Here is a 19,323-nt window from a genome sequence, read left to right as displayed (position 1 = left end):
TGACTTACCTAAATGTTTCCACACAAAGCTGAGAACCGCCTTGTTGCAAAGATCCATCGAGACACGTGGATGTATGATGTGTCGACAGTCCATGAACCGAGCCAGTCGCTTCCCTACGATGAACTGGAAATCTGTTACACTCTGATGGCAGGCACCTCTGTAAACAAACAGAAAACATACAATATAATGTTAACAAAATTTAAAAAAAATGAAATTTCTTGATACTGTATAACAGGTCATTTAATAGGGCTTAAATTTTCGAGATTTTGACACAAAATTAGAAATCTAAATTTACATGGGTTTTTATTTCGTGATCTAGACATTTGAAGGAACTAAATTGTCATGGTGTTTTAACACAGAGACGGGATATCCGGTATATAAAGTGTCATGTAGTCAAATGAATTGGCGTTATTACAGCATACTGGGCAACAACAAGTTAGTGTATTTTGTTAGCAATTTAAATCATCAACAAAATTATTAGATGTGTGACATAATCTGTTTTCAAACATCATTACTAAGAAATACCCAACAGGTATATGTCTTCTTACCTCATAGTGATCATGACTTTTTCTGCCTGGTTATTCTGGATCATGAGCATTTGTTCAATGTTTTCTTTCCACTGGAACTTCTCCATGTTGAGTAATAGAGTTGGCTGTGTAATACTTGTATACACTTCCTTCCCTAGAGGGTGCATCCAACCGTCCAGCACCGCACCAATACTGGGGAAAAAATACATAAACAAGGGAGATAATTAATAAACAATATTAATAAATTTAGGACTTTTAGACAATGAATATGTTACATGAACCCCAAAAAATATAATATTTCAGGTTTGTATCACGTCATATTCACTGCCACTGAAGTCCAAACTGGTTTATTATATTTCTAAACATACATTTATGTTTTATTATATGCTCTGTAAATAAACCTAAGAAAAAAACCTTCTGATTGTTAATTGAACTGTATGGATGCTAGGAATCCTGCCTTTTACAATACAGGTTACTGACTGGACAGCTTGGCTAAGCACGATAACTGTAATCATGCTTTCCATTGTAATACAGGATAAGCAAACATTTAATAAAAGCCTTTCAAATATTTATTTGTAACAGGAGAAAAAGAAATGCAATGGCCAGTGTGGGGTTCGAACCCTGGACCCTCTGAACTCAAGACGGATGTTCTACCAAATGAGCTATCTGGTCGCCAACGATCAACCCAGTCCAGTTTCGCTAAATATTTATCAAATAAACTGTTATTAGTTGAAGGAGTATGGAAGGTTCTCCTACAGGCTATTTTTAGAAATCCATATTTACCAGAAGACAGGTTTACATGAGTTTTGGAGGACTGTTAGGATCTGGCCAATGGGATTGCTTGAAATTATCAATTAGGTCATACAGTTCAACAGTTCAGTTCAGTTTCTAAATTTTGTGTCAAGCCCCAGTGATTGGCACCATAGATAAAAGCATTCTAACAAATAAAAAGCTGTGGTACTCACAGAAATCTTTTGTCATGTGCCAGTGTATGTAGACAGGTGGAGCCACCAAAGGAATGGCCGATCATTATCACTTTTGATAAATCCATACGGTCCTGTTAAAATTTGAAAATAATAAATATTAACACTTCATATTTCTACATTTTATGAAAAGATTTCCAAGCTGTCATCATTGTAATTATTTCCAAAATCAATAAATTTAATTTAATCCAAATCAGCTTCCAATGCAAAGAATTAATCATTTGTCATTCAAACATTTTTTTGGGGGTTATGTCCCTTAGATCATGCAGTCATGGAGGTTAATATTTAATCTATATTATTTAAAAGGTGTACTAGAATAATGAAATCTGAAGCCCTCAAAGAATCAAATGTGTTAAAGTAACATGTTGATCTTTACTGTGACAACTCGAAATAAACATTTAATGACAACTCGAAATAAACATTTAATGGCTTCACTGATAGAAGTACTCATTAAGGGCAGCTTTGAAACAAATTATTCATCTATTTTTTATTTTTTTTTTATTTTTTTTTAACTAATACAAATGATAACGGAAACTTTAAACCTGAAAGCCATCTGGGGCCAGGTTCCTGACCATTATATTATTGCATTAAACTCTTCAGCGTTTTTGTCATGATTTTGAAAACAACTTTGCTCATTTTCAAAATAACTTGTCCTTTTGATTGCTTATAGCTGACCTTGAACAATTTGCTGTTGAAGTTGCCCCCGAGGGTATTGTGAACTTCGACCCCAAGGTTAAGTGATGTTAAAATGTCCAAAGCTTCCGAGCACTCTCGTGACCTCTTCTTGACCTTCAAAGATAAAATTGAAAATGGTTAAAATTTTAATTCAGTTTACTGATACATGTACTTCTTATTTCAATCTGAAATTAATTATTTTTTCAAATGATTTATTGGCGTTAATTAACCCATCCACCACTGTCGACCATAATGGACTTGTCGAGATCAATGCACGATTGAGTCCACTAAAGAAACATAGGGGTGAAAGGGTTTATACAAATTTGCAGTGTCAGATTGAGGATTTCTGAATGGTGGTGCCACACATGTACTAGGAGAACTTCATCCCCTATTCCATGGAGTCTGAAGGAACTCCCAAAATTACCACTCAACCAAGATTTTTTATGAACAAATATATAATTTCCTGGGATAAAATGGGGGTTTGGTTGTCTTTTTTGAGCAACTACACACTTGTGGAGTGACTCTTTTAACATAAAAAAGACTCTACTGACAATAAACCTGATTACCTGGTAACAATATTACACTGGACTTGTTCAGTCTTTGATTTGGTAAGAATCAAATGTGAATTTGTGGGTTAATGGGTGTTAACAGGAATTATAATGGAAACTAATATAAAGTTCAGGGTAGAACAAGTTCAGACAAAGAACTTAAAGACTTGTCATTGATGAAACAGACCGTACAATGAGAACACATAAGAATATGAACCCAGATTTTGCTGGGTGCACACATCAGTCACCTCATACAATCATAAAGTGGGATATATAGGGTCAATTACTATCCAATTCAAATATTCCAAGATCATCGTAGCTCTTCATCTGATAATAAAATTGTTGACAATTCTAAATTAAAGTGTTCATGTGTGATCATTGTCTTTAAAGTGTTTTCTCACTTGGTTATTTCTGTACTCAAATTCATTCCAGGGTTCATAGTGTACATAGGGTTTCCATTCTGCATCTGTTGCATTGTAACCATGGAAACTGTGGCTGCGTTTGTGCAGGTTTCTCTTCTGCTGAGGTTTTTCCGCTTCTTCTACAATCTCCACATTTCCTTTCTCGTTTGGCTTTAGTTCATATGTCATGGATGCTGACCCATCTCTGAGAAAAGGAAATTTAGTTTAAATAGATGCAATTCTGAATTAATAGATCAGTTAAGTCTTTTGGCGCATGAAGTAGACATATTTTTTTTTTAAATTGAAATCATTATCTTGGCATACAGATTTTAGTAACATTTCAGATTTTCATAGATATTTATGTTAAGTTGGTGTTAAATGTGTTTGTATCATTTTATTACATTTAACCTTCGTCTTCACCTTTGATGAAACTTTTTCTTTTTAACCTTTAAATGATGACTTTTACCCTATGACCTTTACATTAAGACTTTTACCCTACGACCTGTAAATTATGCATACATTCCATGATGTACCTTTTATGAATGACCTTCAACCTTTCCAGAACATTTTGATTTAACCCCATTACAATTATCCTGTGACCTTGACCTACCTGTGCTCCATTGCTGCCACAATAAACCCTTGTGAGGCCAGCTCCGTACACATGGTGGTGTTGGTTGTTCGGTTGCCACCGATGCCGTGGCTGAACACCACCACCGGGAACTTTTGACCGTTCGCAACCGGAGGACTCTGCCATAATGCTGGTATGTATACATCACCTGTAGTAAAAAAAAAGGTGAAATTTAGTGGCCATTTGTATCATCCTTCTAATTCTTCTTAAAGCTACCTGTGGGGAATGGAGGACATACCTATATCTTGATTACTCTATTTTAAGCCTTGGTAGGGGTTTTTTGGTGTCACTTCAACATCACTTTTTTCTGTCGAAGTAAATCTGGATTCCTTTTAATTTCGAAAACATGCTGTATCATATGGTTATTATCCTAGCATGAACAGCACATGAAAAATGAAAATTATAGTGCCAGAATAATATGCATACATGTACATACATATTGAGGAAATCAGAACCTTATATTTACTTTTTTGTTAAATTAATTTCCCGCCTCCTGTGATTCAATTAAATTGATGACAATCTACACAGCAGATTTCACTTACCAATCCACGAATGAATCAATCACTTGGTTATTTCTGTAACATATTTAACTTTGAAGCGTTTTCTAACAATTTAAATCAACATCCCATCAAATGGAAAAAAAACCTTTTTAAGTAAAATAACTTATTAGTTACACAATAACGATTAGGAAATCATCATGAAAATCGGAATTCCTGAAGTTATAATCATGTATAATTCAAATAAGTCTTGCGTCATGCAAATGATTAGAAATCAATCTTACCTGCAAGCCATTTGAAGATCTTTCCAAAAACTTTTGTATTCAATTTCAGATAATGAGCAAACCCTTCACTGTACTGTCGCCTTGGTAACCACAACGGCCATTGTTTGTGACGTTTCTGCAAAAAAGAAAACAAGAAAAAACATTACTTTGAATTTCTTTTTAAGTATGATGAAATTATCACTGGCAAAAAAATGTTTATCTCTTTTGTGATCAAAAGAAATTGTCTGGATAAGTCCTTTACTTAAAGACCACCACAACCTGTATGGACTCCTAGAAAGACAAGAGTACCGCAGGGCTGAACAATATACCCCCGTCGAATGCCATATAGTGTTATATACTTTCTTACATTGAAATAAGATCTGCATCATTCAAAGAGTGGTTAGCCGACATGCTATAAAAATGTAGGAGAAAATCTCCAGATAAAAAAATCAAATAATGAAATGAACAAAGGGCAATAATTTTTTGCAAAAATTGTCCAATCAACACTCTTTTCAAGGAAACACAACAACATATCATGATTATTTAGCCTACTAAGTTTCAAAGAAATCTGTCAAAAAATGTAGGAGGAGATCTCCGGACAAAAAATCAAATACTAAAATGAACAAATTTAAAGGGCAATAATGTTTGGAAAAATTGTCTAATCAAAATTCTTTTAAGGGAGACAACTTCATATCATGATTATAATGTATACTAAGTTTCAAAGAGATCGGTCGAAAAATGTAGGAGGAGATTGCCGGACAAACAAAAGTTTACGCCGAACAGATGGACGGACGGACAACGTCATAACATAATACTCCTGTCAAATTTGGCGGGCGTATAAAATCAGAAAATGGCATTAATTTAAATAACAGTGGGATCAGTAAACACCTGAAACCTGTCCAGTCTGATCTCATGAGTATACTGATATTCTGTCTGATCCAACATAATGCTACACCTGTTTATTATGAAACCCTGTCTATTCTGACAATTGCAATGTGTGAAACAGAATATCAGTTTAGACAGGTTTATCTGACCAATATGTTGTGTCTTACAGGATGTCAGATAAGACAGGTTAATCTGAGCAAAAGGTTGAGTCCTGCATGGTGTCAGATAAGACAGGATAATATGAAAAATATGTTGTGACGAAATGCTGTCAGATTAAACAGGTTAATCTGAGCAATAGGTTGTGTCCTAAAAATGGTGTCAGATTAGACAGGTTAATCTGAAAAATGTGTTGTCTGAAATGCTGTCAGATTAAACAGGTTAATCTGAGCAATGGGTTGTGTCCTGAATGGTATCAGATTAGACAGGTTAATCTGAAAAATGTGTTGTGTCCCACAGGGTGTCAGATTACACAGGTAACTTTGACCAATATGTTATGTCCCTGTTTCACTATTTTTTTAGTACCAAACTGCAAACTGCTCAAAACACTGTCATTTGACGGTATTTAAGCATCTTATCTTCAGGAAACTGAAGTGCAGATAAAGGTATGGACAGAAGGACGTTCCCATACCATAGTATTTCCCATAAAAATTCTGACAAGCAATGAATTTTCTGACAAGACAAAAATTTGAAAACTGAAACACTAAATTTTAATAAATCCGGAAAAATAACCTTATATATAACTGAAATATTTGTAAGGTTGATGATATAATTGCTCAGTTTCCATTGAATGATTTTACAGGTAACAGACCTGTTTGTTCGACAGGTAACGTATCTGACAGTTAATGTATCTGGCTGATTATGAGTCATGGTCAGCCATGTGGGAGGATGGTATGGCCTGATTAAGCTAATCATTGCTTGAAAAGCTGGGCTCAATGATTACTCGGCATTCTTAAAATTGCTATAAATTTGACAGCTCTGTTTATTCTAGGATTTAGAATTTCACTTATTTTTTTTTAAATATCTCTGATGAAAAATAATTTACTGTTAATTGTATAATTAGCTTACCAAGTTTAAAACTGAGTTTTTACTGTTCCTCTCGGGTACTGATGAAAATAGATTTAACAAAGGAGAGAAACATGTAAAAAAAGATTTCTAGGTGTGTCTTCTTCTAGCATACTGTACGCTACACAAATCTCCACAGTGTTTCCTTTCAAATATTTTTATTTTTAAGTTGATCACTTACAATCTCAAGAGCTCCCGTTAGGAACTGAACTCATGTTCCTTCATCTATATCGCAATTTGCATAAAAACAGAAAAAGAAAAATGCTTGTTTTTCACCTTGTGTATTAAAGATGCAGAATACATATGTGGGTGTGTCTAGTTTCTAGTTGAGAAAGGGAGTTCTGTAGCATTCCACAAGCACGTATTAGTGTCTACCTCAGCGGTCCATGACTTACTATCAAGTCTGGCTTTCAACTTTATATAGTAGCTTCCTGTATGTTAATGGGGGACGATTATCCGTTGGTTTATTCCATTTTACGTTACATTTTGAGGCGTGTCCATTTCAGTTTCAAACTACAATAGTACTACTGCACTAGCTACCAAACACGGACTTCAAACTTCACAAGATTAAATATTTGTAATTTGCTGACTTAAGATATGTCAACCGAAATATCTGTCCACCCCCGCTAAGTGCATACAACACACAAACACCAGTGTATAGGTAGTACCTGTGGTCACATCAGATAAATCCTCACACTGTCTTGACAAATCGCCCACTTACTCGCCCGCCTACTCTGACGGAATTACAAACTTCATTGAAATACTTCTCACAATGACATTGTACGCATACCCACATGTATAGCTACAATTTGAGTCTATCAGGGAATAATTATTAATATTTTACCTATTTAAAATATGCACAGCTAAAATGGTTATAATAATTAATTCAACATCAGGCCCTGTTGTTACCAGACCGTGTGATTATGAAATAATTCACACTGATGAGCACTTAATTGTCTAATGTGTCATGTCAATATACTATATCCGCGCAAATTTCTTGGTTGCAGTTTGACTTTCGTCATTTTCATCCTATATACTGTTGTAATGAGCTGTCAATTGACCAATAAACTTAGCGTTCCAAGCTTTAAATGAGTCATCAATTCAATTTCGTGAAAGCTTAAGGAAAATCGAAATTCTAAATTTCAAAAAAAAGAAAAAATGATTTATGTCTACAAATGATTCTTTTAAATCCATGAAATAAAACATTAAGTAACTGAAATATCATGAGAAAAATATTTGTGATAAAAAAAAATTAGTGGGATTTTTTTGTGAAGCCTAAAATAAGGACAGAACCTGGTGAACAAATCTGTTTCGCCAAGAAAGGCGAACTTTCAAAACACAGTAACATGTAGGTTTTTATAAAGTCTCATTACTAATCATGTTGCTGAAAACAGGGAATGTATTTTAAACAAGCGCAGCTCGATGTCAATGTATATAAACAGGTGCAGCTCAATGTCAATGTATATAAATTATGAAAATCACGCTGACGTCAATAAAAGATAAGAAAATCTGTCGTGATGTTGAAAATCCAAATGTTGGGTTTTAGTTTAATCTCAAAACATGAAAACTTTAAGTTCGCTAGATCATCATACACGTAGTTAAAACTTGAAATCAATGTAAAAGAGCCACACCCTATCAAATTTAACAAAAAACCTTCGCAACTCGATATCACCTGTCAATATCCTTATCATAAATCAGTGTTCAGGTTTTTGGCCAACATTCAAGAAAATTCAAAGCACCAAAAGTTGGCCATACATGTACAGTGTAGTTAAGGATTGTATATCCCCTATGCATCACTCCCACAAGTATCAATACAGTCTGTCAAAATAGAACTCTGGTCTTATTTTTATGATGATGTCCCCAATTGGGTGCCCCTTTCATTGACACTGTATATAGATAATGGTACTGTTATGTCACAATCATATATAGTCCATAAACTTATAATAATAGGACCAAATTAATTAAACAATGCCTAGACCATTTAAATAGATTACCGTAGTTTAACCATGTTATTGTCAAAATCATAGCATTATTTCACAGGTAATTGAACAGTTTGTATGAATAATACACTAATAGGAAGGGAGATGTAACGTCAGTTTACCAGGGCCCAAGAAACGAGCATGCAGTTCGAAAATATTTTTACTGATTGATATTTTCATGTCAATTTAGCTTAATTGGCTGTTGATTATGGTACTATCCCACTGCACTGTCATTTTTCCTATATACAGTAACCTCTCCTTAACTTCCTTTGAATTTGGGCTCGAACACTTCCGTTGTCCAGATAGCTAAATCAGTTTCAGCAATGATATAGCAATCTGAAGTCCAGGGTTCAAATTCCGGCCTGGCCCGTCAGAATATTTACACCCAGAACACCCTTCTGGATTATATTTTGTTTATTTCATCTCCATTTTGTTTTCATAAAAGTCTTGCAAGTTGTACTTTTCTTTTCAAAAATGATTTATCGCTATAGTCATGCCGGAAAAATCAGTTTCAAATGCATAGTTTCATTTTTTAGCAGTGGTACGGGGATCATTTAGGTGTCCAAATCAACTAGGTCCTTTCAGAGACGTATAATACTTCTCTGGTCCTTAGTATTTACATTTATGATTTTGTGTGTTTTCTAGGTGTGACTTGTATTTGCAAACTACATTCTGTATTGCTATATTAACATCTAATAAACATTGTTTAGCTGCCAAAGTCTAACAATACAAATCAGCCTAATAATTTGGATATTAATGTCAATACTTGTAATACTGTGATAACTATTTATTCTGTGTAATTATATACACAATCCATGCTTCTCACTGCGGCCTCTGATTAATATTCTGGCTATACTGCTGAATGTGAAAAAAAAAATCTGCGTGCCGGAAAATGACAAAGAAATGATCTTTGTACTGGATGTTATATTTACAATATGCAGATATATAGGTCATGGTTTACATACAGAATATTGTCCTGTTTAAATTACATTCCTTATATGTCATAAAAAACAGCTTTATTGATTAACACATTACCTGTATAAACAACCTAGAAACTGGGGGACATTTAAATGATTTTTCTTTTTAGAAAATTTAGAAAACAAAAGTTAAATGTGCTAAATAAAAGGAGGTACTATCTTATATACAAAAACTAGGAAAAATAAATCAGGCGTATTAATATGAAATTTAAAGATAAACATAGATATCAAGAATAGTCGAGCCCCTACTCTCACCCCTATAAATTCAACGAAATCACAATCTTTGACCTTTGGCCTGAAATTGGATCTAAAGGTCAGATTTAAACACTTTGACCGTTCATCTGCGAAAGCTGACTTTAGTCTTACTGACCTTCAAATCAAAACTGCACAGGACAGCAAATATAGGGGAGGGGAGATTATTGTAACTGGTTGTAGTAACCGTTGTTTATTCAAACATCTCCTTATCATTCCTCGACAGAAAATTAAAGGTAACAAGTTCTCTATGGCTTGTTAAGTTTAATGGAGAGAAATACAAATCATTTACCTGGAAATTCAAAAAATCAGGCCATTCATTATATAAGTTAGGGAATGAAATATGCTTAATTTAAAGACTTCCCACAAAAAAAATATTTTTGAATTTTTAAAAGAAAAAATATAGGTGTATTTCAAAAAAGTTATTTTTTTCACTTTCAAGCTTGCATAATTTCAATACTTAAGCTGGTACTAGGCCTAAATAAAACCAGGTAATAATTATCTACGAAGTGTTTACTTATTCAAGTATTCAAGTTTCTTAACATGTCATTTCTTAAAAGCCATCACTATGATTCATGTATTGTACCTGAACATGTACAGGTAAGATACCACACAAAACCATTGACAACTGCTGGGATGTTTTTAATAAAAAAATGACATTTAACAATTTTAAATAAACTTGAAATTTTGATAACATTAAAAGCATATGAATGATAAGAATTGGGACCAATTTATTTTGAAAAGTCAGCGAACCTCAACAATCAAACGAAGTTGAACTGGTATAGATAACATCAATGTTAATACATGCATACTAGCTAGCAACATGCACATTTCCCTATACAATTATATGCCTAAATATAGATCAACTCATTAAATTGTGATGTCACAGTTATACCTCAAAGTCCATAGAAACTACAAAGGATAGAGGTTTTTCATGTAAATAAATCTTTAGGAGTTTGAAATGAAGGCAACTTCTAGAATACTTAAGAATTGTCTGAATAAGTGTTTTTATTTTACAGCTACAGCTAGCCTTTTATGAGTTTGTAGGCTCTGTACAAAACACTGAACACACAACTTTGCATGATGCATTGAACAGGAAACATTTGTTGGGACAAAATTTATTATTCAAAATAAACTGAAAAGGAAAGATTCTGATAACATCTTTTATCAATTATAGATTTCTGAAGATATCAATTACAAATTATAAAGATTCAAAATGTTCTGATCGGTGAACTGGGCTCTCAGCCAAAGCCGGTTGTTGTTTGTGTCACGTTGCCATATAATGTCAAACAAACAACACGTCTCACTTGTGGTGCAATACCAGATTATAGCACAGGGACCTGAGATTTTGTTACAGTTATCTTTGAATCTAAGCTAAGGTGTGTGTTCAGAGTAATTCTGCATGTTTAAGGGGTTTGGACCAACTTTCAGTAAAAGTGCCACAAATAGTAACAAATTATCAAGTCCCTTTAGGTAATATCAGTCACGCACACACAATATCGATGAATACAGGTCGCCCCGGCCCCCCGAGTTGTTCCATCCATAGTCGTTCCGACCTTAGTAGTTCTGGCCCCTACCCGGTCCGGCCCCGTATACTTAGTTGTTCCGGCCTCATATATTATATACATGATTCATGTTTATTTGGAATTAAATTTTAAATTAAATTAATTTATATAATGAATAATTCATGTTACTATTTCAAATAAATAAAATTAAAAATTGTACATTTGTTGTCTTTTCATTTTACATGTTGTGTAAAACAAAATACACCCGTGTAAACATACGGAGTAAGATTGCATTACAATCACTGTCTTTTGTTTATCTTATTACCTCGTGCCTTGGAAACTGTATGGCTTCTAGAAGACGCTGTGTAAACACCATGGGTGTATATAGTCTACCGACGATGTTTTTACTTTTAGTGTATATAGTCTACCGACATTGTTTTTACTTTTAGTTGATGAAAGACATTGAATTTTTTTGTCATCACATCTTGTTGAAATCGATCTTTGTCGATCTTCCAAGTGTGAAGATGCAAATTTGTATGATTTCAACTAAACAGACAGTCGGCAACTTGAATAGAATAATTTTGTCATATATGGAGCATATTTCGATAATATCGTAATATTATATAATGAACATGTATCATGTTTGTTCTTGGCTGTTAATCAATTTATCAATGTTTGTATAAAACATTGTCCGGATTAAGAGCGACAACCCATACACTTGTACAATAAACACAATGCAAAATGTAAAACATTCGATCCATTCATAAAACATAGTTAAATGGTGATTTGTGAAGGAAAACAATATGTAGAGGCCGGAACGACTAAGGGGCCGGGACTACTAAGGGGCCGGAACTACTAGGGGGCCAGACCGGGAGAGGCCGGAACGACTTGATACGATATCGATGACCTTACAGGTAATAACTTATTTGATTTGGTTTGGTTTAGTTTTGTTTACCTTTAATTATAATGTCCTATTAACAGCTAGGGTCATTTAATTGACATTTCAAGAACAAAACATTTTACAAAAGCCAAGATCATATTTTTTTTCCCTGCTTGTATGCAAGTACATGTACTTTAATATTTCATTTAACTTTCTTTTCCCTATAAAATGTAAACACCCAGGAATTAGCCTCTTTGGTGCACATGTACTTCCATTTTCATGCAGGAGAATCTATTTCAAAGGAGAATTTAACATCAAATTTGTAACTTTTTCCTGTTGTAAAATTTTATGATATGAGTGAAGTCCAATCTATGATTAACATCAGGAGAGGTTGGATCAGTTACTGTTGGTGCAATGTGTCTGCACCTACCGTAACTGATCACATCTCCAGGGCGCCGGAATATATGTAAAAAGAGAAATCAGCTGGTATACATTGTATTTGGGCCATTTTGTGACATTGATATTATCAGAGCTGTATAAGCCTCACTTTAGACGACATTGTATGGCTGCATAGACTGTTCCAAAGCTGATTTTCAAAAATCATTACCACACAAAAGTCAATATCATTCTGTGAAGTTTCCTATACGCTTTATTTTTCATTAAATATTTTTTGATACAGAAACAACAACAAATCTGAATTTGAGGAAACAAGCAAATTCGTGGAATCACTATTCCCCACTTGCAGGACATATTGTAGGTATACATTATTGAGGTTGGGTTTAAACATGTGAGTATCGTGCTGTTGAGACATAATGTATAGCTTGAAACTTGAAGAAAAAAAACACCTGCTTATACAGAAATTAGACTTTTTATTGAACATGTAGGTATATTACAGTGTAAATTATTCGTTTAATCCATCAGAATTTACTAACCTCATTAATTATCCGTAAATATGCACAAATAAAAGTCTTCAACTGACAATCTCAAAGTGGTTTGAAAACTGTTTAAAACAGACTTGATATTGACCCGAACATTGAGATTGAATGGAAATCAATTTACACAGGGGATTACGATTCCACCCACCTGACCTAGATACTATATAGCTAGCTACCTTTGTACAAACTGTACTGGTCAATAAATACCAGGGAATCTATCTGGAGAACTGCCCAAACCAATAAATCACCACAGCCACAAGACCACTTTTAAAAAATTTCACTAAAGGGGGGTAAAGTCCACGACTGCTATACAGGTGTAATGGGTTATGTCTACAAATACTGTCCTTTTGTCTGGTTACAGGAAATATTGGAGACAGGGAATATTGAGCTATAGACACAGGGAATATTGAGCTATACATACAGGAAATATTGAGCTATAGACACAGGAAATATTGAGCTATAGACACAGGAAATATTGAGCTATAGACACAGGAAATATTGGCCACAGGGAATATTGAGCTATAGACACAGGAAATAGCTCAATATTGAGCTATAGACACAGGAAATATTGAGCTATATAGACACAGGGAATATTGAGCTATACACACAGGGAATATTGAGCTATACACACAGGGAATATTGAATCTAGATATAACTGTCATCGTTTGTCTGGTCACAGGAAATATTGAATCTAGATATAACTGTCATCAGGGATGTTTATCTCTTCTGGGAGTCTGTCAGTGCAAATAATTGGGTCAGTGACAGTTCAGTTAAATTGGTCCTGACTGTAAAATAAAACAGCATCTAATAGTTTAATTAAATTACATCTCATAGTAAATTAAAATTGGGTCAACAGTAAATTAAAATGCGTTTGACAGTAAAATTAATTAGGTCTGACAGTAAAATTAATTGGGTCTGATAGTAAGGGTCTGACAGTAAAATTAATAAGGTCTGACAGTAAAATTAACTTGGGTCTGACGTTAAAATTAATTGGGTCTGATAGTAAAAGATTAGTAAAAGAAAATTGGGTCTACAGTAAAATTAAATTGAGTCTGATCATGACAGTTAATTTAAGTTTGGTCTGAAAGTTCAAATAAATTAGGTCTGACAGATCAATTTAACTTAATCTGACAGTAAAATTAAATCAGGTTCATAAACAAGTCTAATTGTTCATCAAATCCAGACTCGGTTCAATAACATATTGCATCTGTCAGTTCAAATTGATCGAGTTTGGCTGTTCTGTTAAATTAATTCAGTCTGAGTATTCAAATAAATTCTTCATAATGCCAATGTACATGTACATCTACGAAGAGGAAAAATTCTAAACAATTTAAAACATTTCAAGGTATGGGCATGACTTTTATATTATAAGTAATTTTCCAGGGTACAGGTAAACACTGGAATAAAAGTATGATAAACGAATGATAAAAATCCCATAATGTAATAAAATTCCAACAGAAAGGTTCAATAGATATTTTTTGATGTGCACAAAGTATAGAGTGGATTAGGTTCTAATCAAAGAATTTTATTCAAATGGAATAGATGAATGTATTTATTTTGTATTTCTATTTGGTTATGTTAATGTATACCACAGAAGTTGAAGTACCATTAGAGAAAAGGCCCTTGATTTCTCAACAGTTTACACACATTTCAACACAGATCGCACTGTTTACACTGGTGTTAACATTCAAATCTAATACACTCAATAATAACATACTAGATGTTTTCTAGCAACTCCCTATGGGCACTGTGATCAACACCTTAAATAACATCACAGTTACCCAAGAATATTTAGGTAACATCCTCAGTTATTATAACATCAATATCACAGGAACCAATGATGTCAATTTCAACAGTAACCAACAAACTCAACACCAACATAAACCTGAACAGTAAATCAATTTCAACAGCAACCAACAACCTTAATATCATTCAGCAAACAACAATTTCAATTTCAACAGCGAACAACAACCTTAATATCATTGAGCAAACAAGGATTTCAATTTCAACAACAACCTTAATATCATTGAGCAAACAACGATTTCAATTTCAACACCATGCAACCTTAATATCATTGAGCAAACAACAATTTCAATTTCAACAGCGAACAACAAACCTGAATATCATTCAGCAAACAACAATTTCAATTTCAACAGCAACCAACAACCTTAATATCATTGAGCAAACAACAAGTTCAATTTCAACAGCGAACAACAACCTTAATATCATTGAGCAAACAACGATTTCAATTTCAACAGCGAACAACAACCTTAATATCATTGAGCAAACAACGATTTCAATTTCAACACCATGCAACCTTAATATCATTGAGCAAACAACAATTTCAATTTCAACAGCGAACAACAACCTGAATATCATTCAGCAAACAAGGATTTCAATTTCAACAGCAACCAACAACCTTAATATCATTGAGCAAACAACGATTTCAATTTCAACAGCGAACAACAACCTGAATATCATTGAGCAAACAACAGTTTCAATTTCAACAGCAACTAATAACCTTAATATCATTCAGCAAAAAAAAATTTCAATTTCAACAGCAACAAAGCACCTTAATATCATTCAGCAAACAAGGATCTCAATTTCAACAGCAACCAACGACCTTAATATCATTCAGCAAAAAACAATTTCAATTTCAACAGCAAACAACAACCTGAATATCATTGAGCAAACAACGATTTCAATTTCAACACCATGCAACCCTAATATCATTGAGCAAACAACAGTTTCAATTTCAACAGCAACCTTAATATCATTCAGAAAACAAGGATTTCAATTTCAACAGCAACCTTAATATCAATCAGCAAACAAGGATTTCAATTACAACAGCAACAAATAACCTTAATATCATTCAGCAAACAACAGTTTCAATTTCAACAGCAACCTTAATATCATTTATCAAACAACGATTTCAATTTCAACAACAACCTTAATATCATTAAGCAAACAACAATTTAAATTTCAACAGCAACCAACAACCTGAATATCATTCAGCAAACAAAATTTTCAATTTCAACAGCAACAAAGCACCTTAATATCATTCAGCAAACAAAATTTTCAATTTCAACAGCAACCTTAATATCATTTATCAAACAACGATTTCAATTTCAACAGCAACCTACAACCTTAATATCATTGAACAAACAACGATTTCAATTTCAACAGCGAACAACGACCTTAATATCATTGAGCAAAAAACAATTTAAATTTCAACAGCAACCAACAGCCTTAATATCATTGAGCAAACACCAATTTCAATTTCACCAGCAACCAACAACCTTAATATCATTTATCAAACAACGATTTCAATTTCAACAGCAACCAACAACCTTAATATCATTTAGCAAACAAGGATTTCAATTTCAACAGCAACAAATAACCTTAATATCATTCAGCAAACAAGGATTTCAATTTCAACAACAACCAACAACCTTAATATCATTGAGCAAACAACGATTTCAATTTCAACAACAACCAATAACCTTAATATAATACATGTATCACAGTGACCAACAACCTTAATATAATATATGTATCATAGTGACCAACAACCTTCAAAATATAATACATGTATCACAGTGACCAACAACCTTAATATAATACATGTATCACAGTGACAGTCATTTCTTAAACATTTTTTTCATCGTCAAGTGTCTGTGATTTAGGTTTTTTGGTTCACAGTTGCATGAATATCCGATGTTTATTTCCAACTGCACGTGTGGTTGTATGGATATATCTCACGAGACCTTAGTGAAACATATCTATTTGTGCAATAAACAACATCGACAGACAACATGACATATGTCAGGAACAAAATAATGATGTGACATTGACATCATTTTACCTTTGCATAAACTGGTTTAAAACGTTCCTGACCCATTATTGTAATAATCTGTTGGATTCAATCAGTGAGTATCAAATATCTAATTCAAAATGATTTCAGCTATTAAGGCCAATACTGTATACACATGCACATTTTCTCCAAGTCATTCACATGCACATTTTCTCCGCCATTCGCCCATGAAATTAATTTTTGTCGAGTGTAAATTTTCGCCCTTCGTAATTTATTACTACGTAGATTATGTTGTTTACTATTAATGTTCGCTGTAATGATAAATTCACCCTCCAAGAAAAATGCGAAAAAATAAAACTGCAGCGAAAAATTTCCCAGTTTACCACAGTACATTACAGTGTGAAATACGTTGCATTGCATGACGGTTGACCTGAAGATTCACCAGGTACATATATATGTAATAAAACTGGCTGTATCACTATAGCTATAGATTCACCGGTTACATATGTAATAAAACTGGATGTATCACTATAGCTATAGATTCACCGGTTACATATGTAATAAAACTGGATGTATCACTATAGCTATAGATTCACCGGGTACATATGTAATAAAACTGGCTGTATCACTATAGCTATAGATTCACCGGGTACATATGTAATAAAACTGGCTGTATCACTATAGCTATAGATTCACCGGGTACATATGTAATAAAACTGGCTGTATCACTATAGCTATAGATTCACCGGGTACATATGTAATAAAACTGGCTGTATCACTATAGCTATAGATTCACCGGGTACATATGTAATAAAACTGGCTGTATCACTATAGCTATAGATTCACCGGGTACATATGTAATAAAACTGGCTGTATCACTATAGCTATAGATTCACCGGGTACATATGTAATAAAACTGGCTGTATCACTATAGCTATAGATTCACCGGGTACATATGTAATAAAACTGGCTGTATCACTATAGCTATAGATTCACCGGGTACATATGTAATAAAACTGGCTGTATCACTATAGCTATAGATTCACCGGGTACATATGTAATAAAACTGGCTGTATCACTATAGCTATAGATTCACCGGGTACATATGTAATAAAACTGGCTGTATCACTATAGCTATAGATTCACCAGGTACATATGTAATAAAACTGGCTGTATCACTAAAGCTATAGATTCACCGGGTACGTATGTAAGAAAACTGGCTGTATCACTATAGCTATAGATTCACCGGTTACATATGTAATAAAACTGGCTGTATCACTATAGCTATAGATTCACCGGGTAATAATAAACAGGTATGTGTTCTGTACTTGCTTAAACCCGCTGCCATTTGCATCTGTGGATCTCTCCACAGGAACTCTATGCACCCTTTACGTAACACTTAGATACCTATAACTGATAAAACTCTCCAAACCCTGTAGGCATGATGTGTAGAACATTATAAAAGCACCTGTTCCAGAGAGACCCATCCTTTTCATGCATACTGACACAGTTTGAACTGTTTTCCAATATTCTTGGCGTAGATATATATTGAGAGGGGATGGATAAGAAAGTACATTTCTATATTTTCAAACATCAAGAAGGCACTTCTTACATTAAATTTTGATCTTTTGATAGCAAAGTTGGACTGCTTTTTGAAAGTAAGACACTGCAAGAAATCATATTTCATTTTGTAGATGATTTTGTGGCCGTTTTTCTGATCATGATACTGAAAGTGAACATATTTCCTTCGCTCTGTCTGTTGAGCTATAATCATACATTGGATGTAGCATTATATTAACTAGCAATTAGTCGGTTTTCTATACATTTGTTTAACAACCTATAACGACATTTCGCAACTCTCTTGGGAGCTAGTATGATTGTGTAGGTCTGTCATACGATTTTATAAATACATAAGACAGCGAAGGTCATTAACCATGGCAGAAACCAGACTAGAATAAGGATCCGACAATCAAAGGTGTTACCATGACAACTGGGCATCAACGTATCTATACATTTGTATAATATGATTATGAAATACAATACATGCCAAGAGGGAGAAAGAGGTTAATTTTCATTTGTAGTCATCAATAATTTCTTCTTCCTTCCTTCTTGTCTACATTATTATTGTCTTCCTCTTTCCTTCCCCTACCGTTTGCCTACCTTGTTTTCTTCCTTCCTTCTCCCTACCGTTTTTCTACCTTGTTTTTGTTCTTCCTTCCCCCTACTGTTTGTCTACCTTGTTTTCCTCCTTCCTTCCCCCTACCGTTTGTCTACCTTGTTTTTGTACTTCCTTCCGCCTACTGTTTGTCTACCTTGTTTTTGTTCTTCCTTCCCCCTACTGTTTGTCTGCCTTGTTTTCCTCCTTCCTTCCCCCTACCGTTTGTCTACCATGTTTTTGTACTTCCTTCCCCCTATCGTTTGTCTACCTTGTTTTTGTACTTCCTTCCCCCTACCGTTTGTCTACCTTGTTTTTGTACTTCCTTCCGCCTACTGTTTGTCTACCTTGTTTTTG

At 33.9% G+C, this 19,323-nt stretch overlaps 1 protein-coding gene across 1 annotated transcript in view; it reads right to left on the bottom strand.

Annotated features, from left to right (window-relative positions):
- LOC110457333 (platelet-activating factor acetylhydrolase-like) overlaps nucleotides 1–19,323 on the bottom strand; it is a 34,648-nt gene that overhangs the window by 8,238 nt on the left and 7,087 nt on the right. Inside the window, exons 2-8 of the mRNA XM_021508555.1 lie at nucleotides 4,544–4,658; nucleotides 3,745–3,910; nucleotides 3,135–3,339; nucleotides 2,186–2,299; nucleotides 1,493–1,584; nucleotides 549–719; nucleotides 9–157 (exon numbers count right to left, since the gene is read on the bottom strand). Of these exons, the coding sequence (XP_021364230.1) occupies nucleotides 9–157; nucleotides 549–719; nucleotides 1,493–1,584; nucleotides 2,186–2,299; nucleotides 3,135–3,339; nucleotides 3,745–3,910; nucleotides 4,544–4,658 (1,012 nt within the window). The remainder of the gene's footprint in view (nucleotides 1–8; nucleotides 158–548; nucleotides 720–1,492; nucleotides 1,585–2,185; nucleotides 2,300–3,134; nucleotides 3,340–3,744; nucleotides 3,911–4,543; nucleotides 4,659–19,323) is intronic.

Source organism: Mizuhopecten yessoensis, unplaced genomic scaffold (genome assembly GCF_002113885.1).
Source record: "Mizuhopecten yessoensis strain PY_sf001 unplaced genomic scaffold, ASM211388v2 scaffold9109, whole genome shotgun sequence".
Taxonomy (NCBI): domain Eukaryota; kingdom Metazoa; phylum Mollusca; class Bivalvia; order Pectinida; family Pectinidae; genus Mizuhopecten; species Mizuhopecten yessoensis.
Note: the sequence above shows the minus strand (reverse complement) of the source record. Positions and strands in the feature narration are given on the sequence as shown.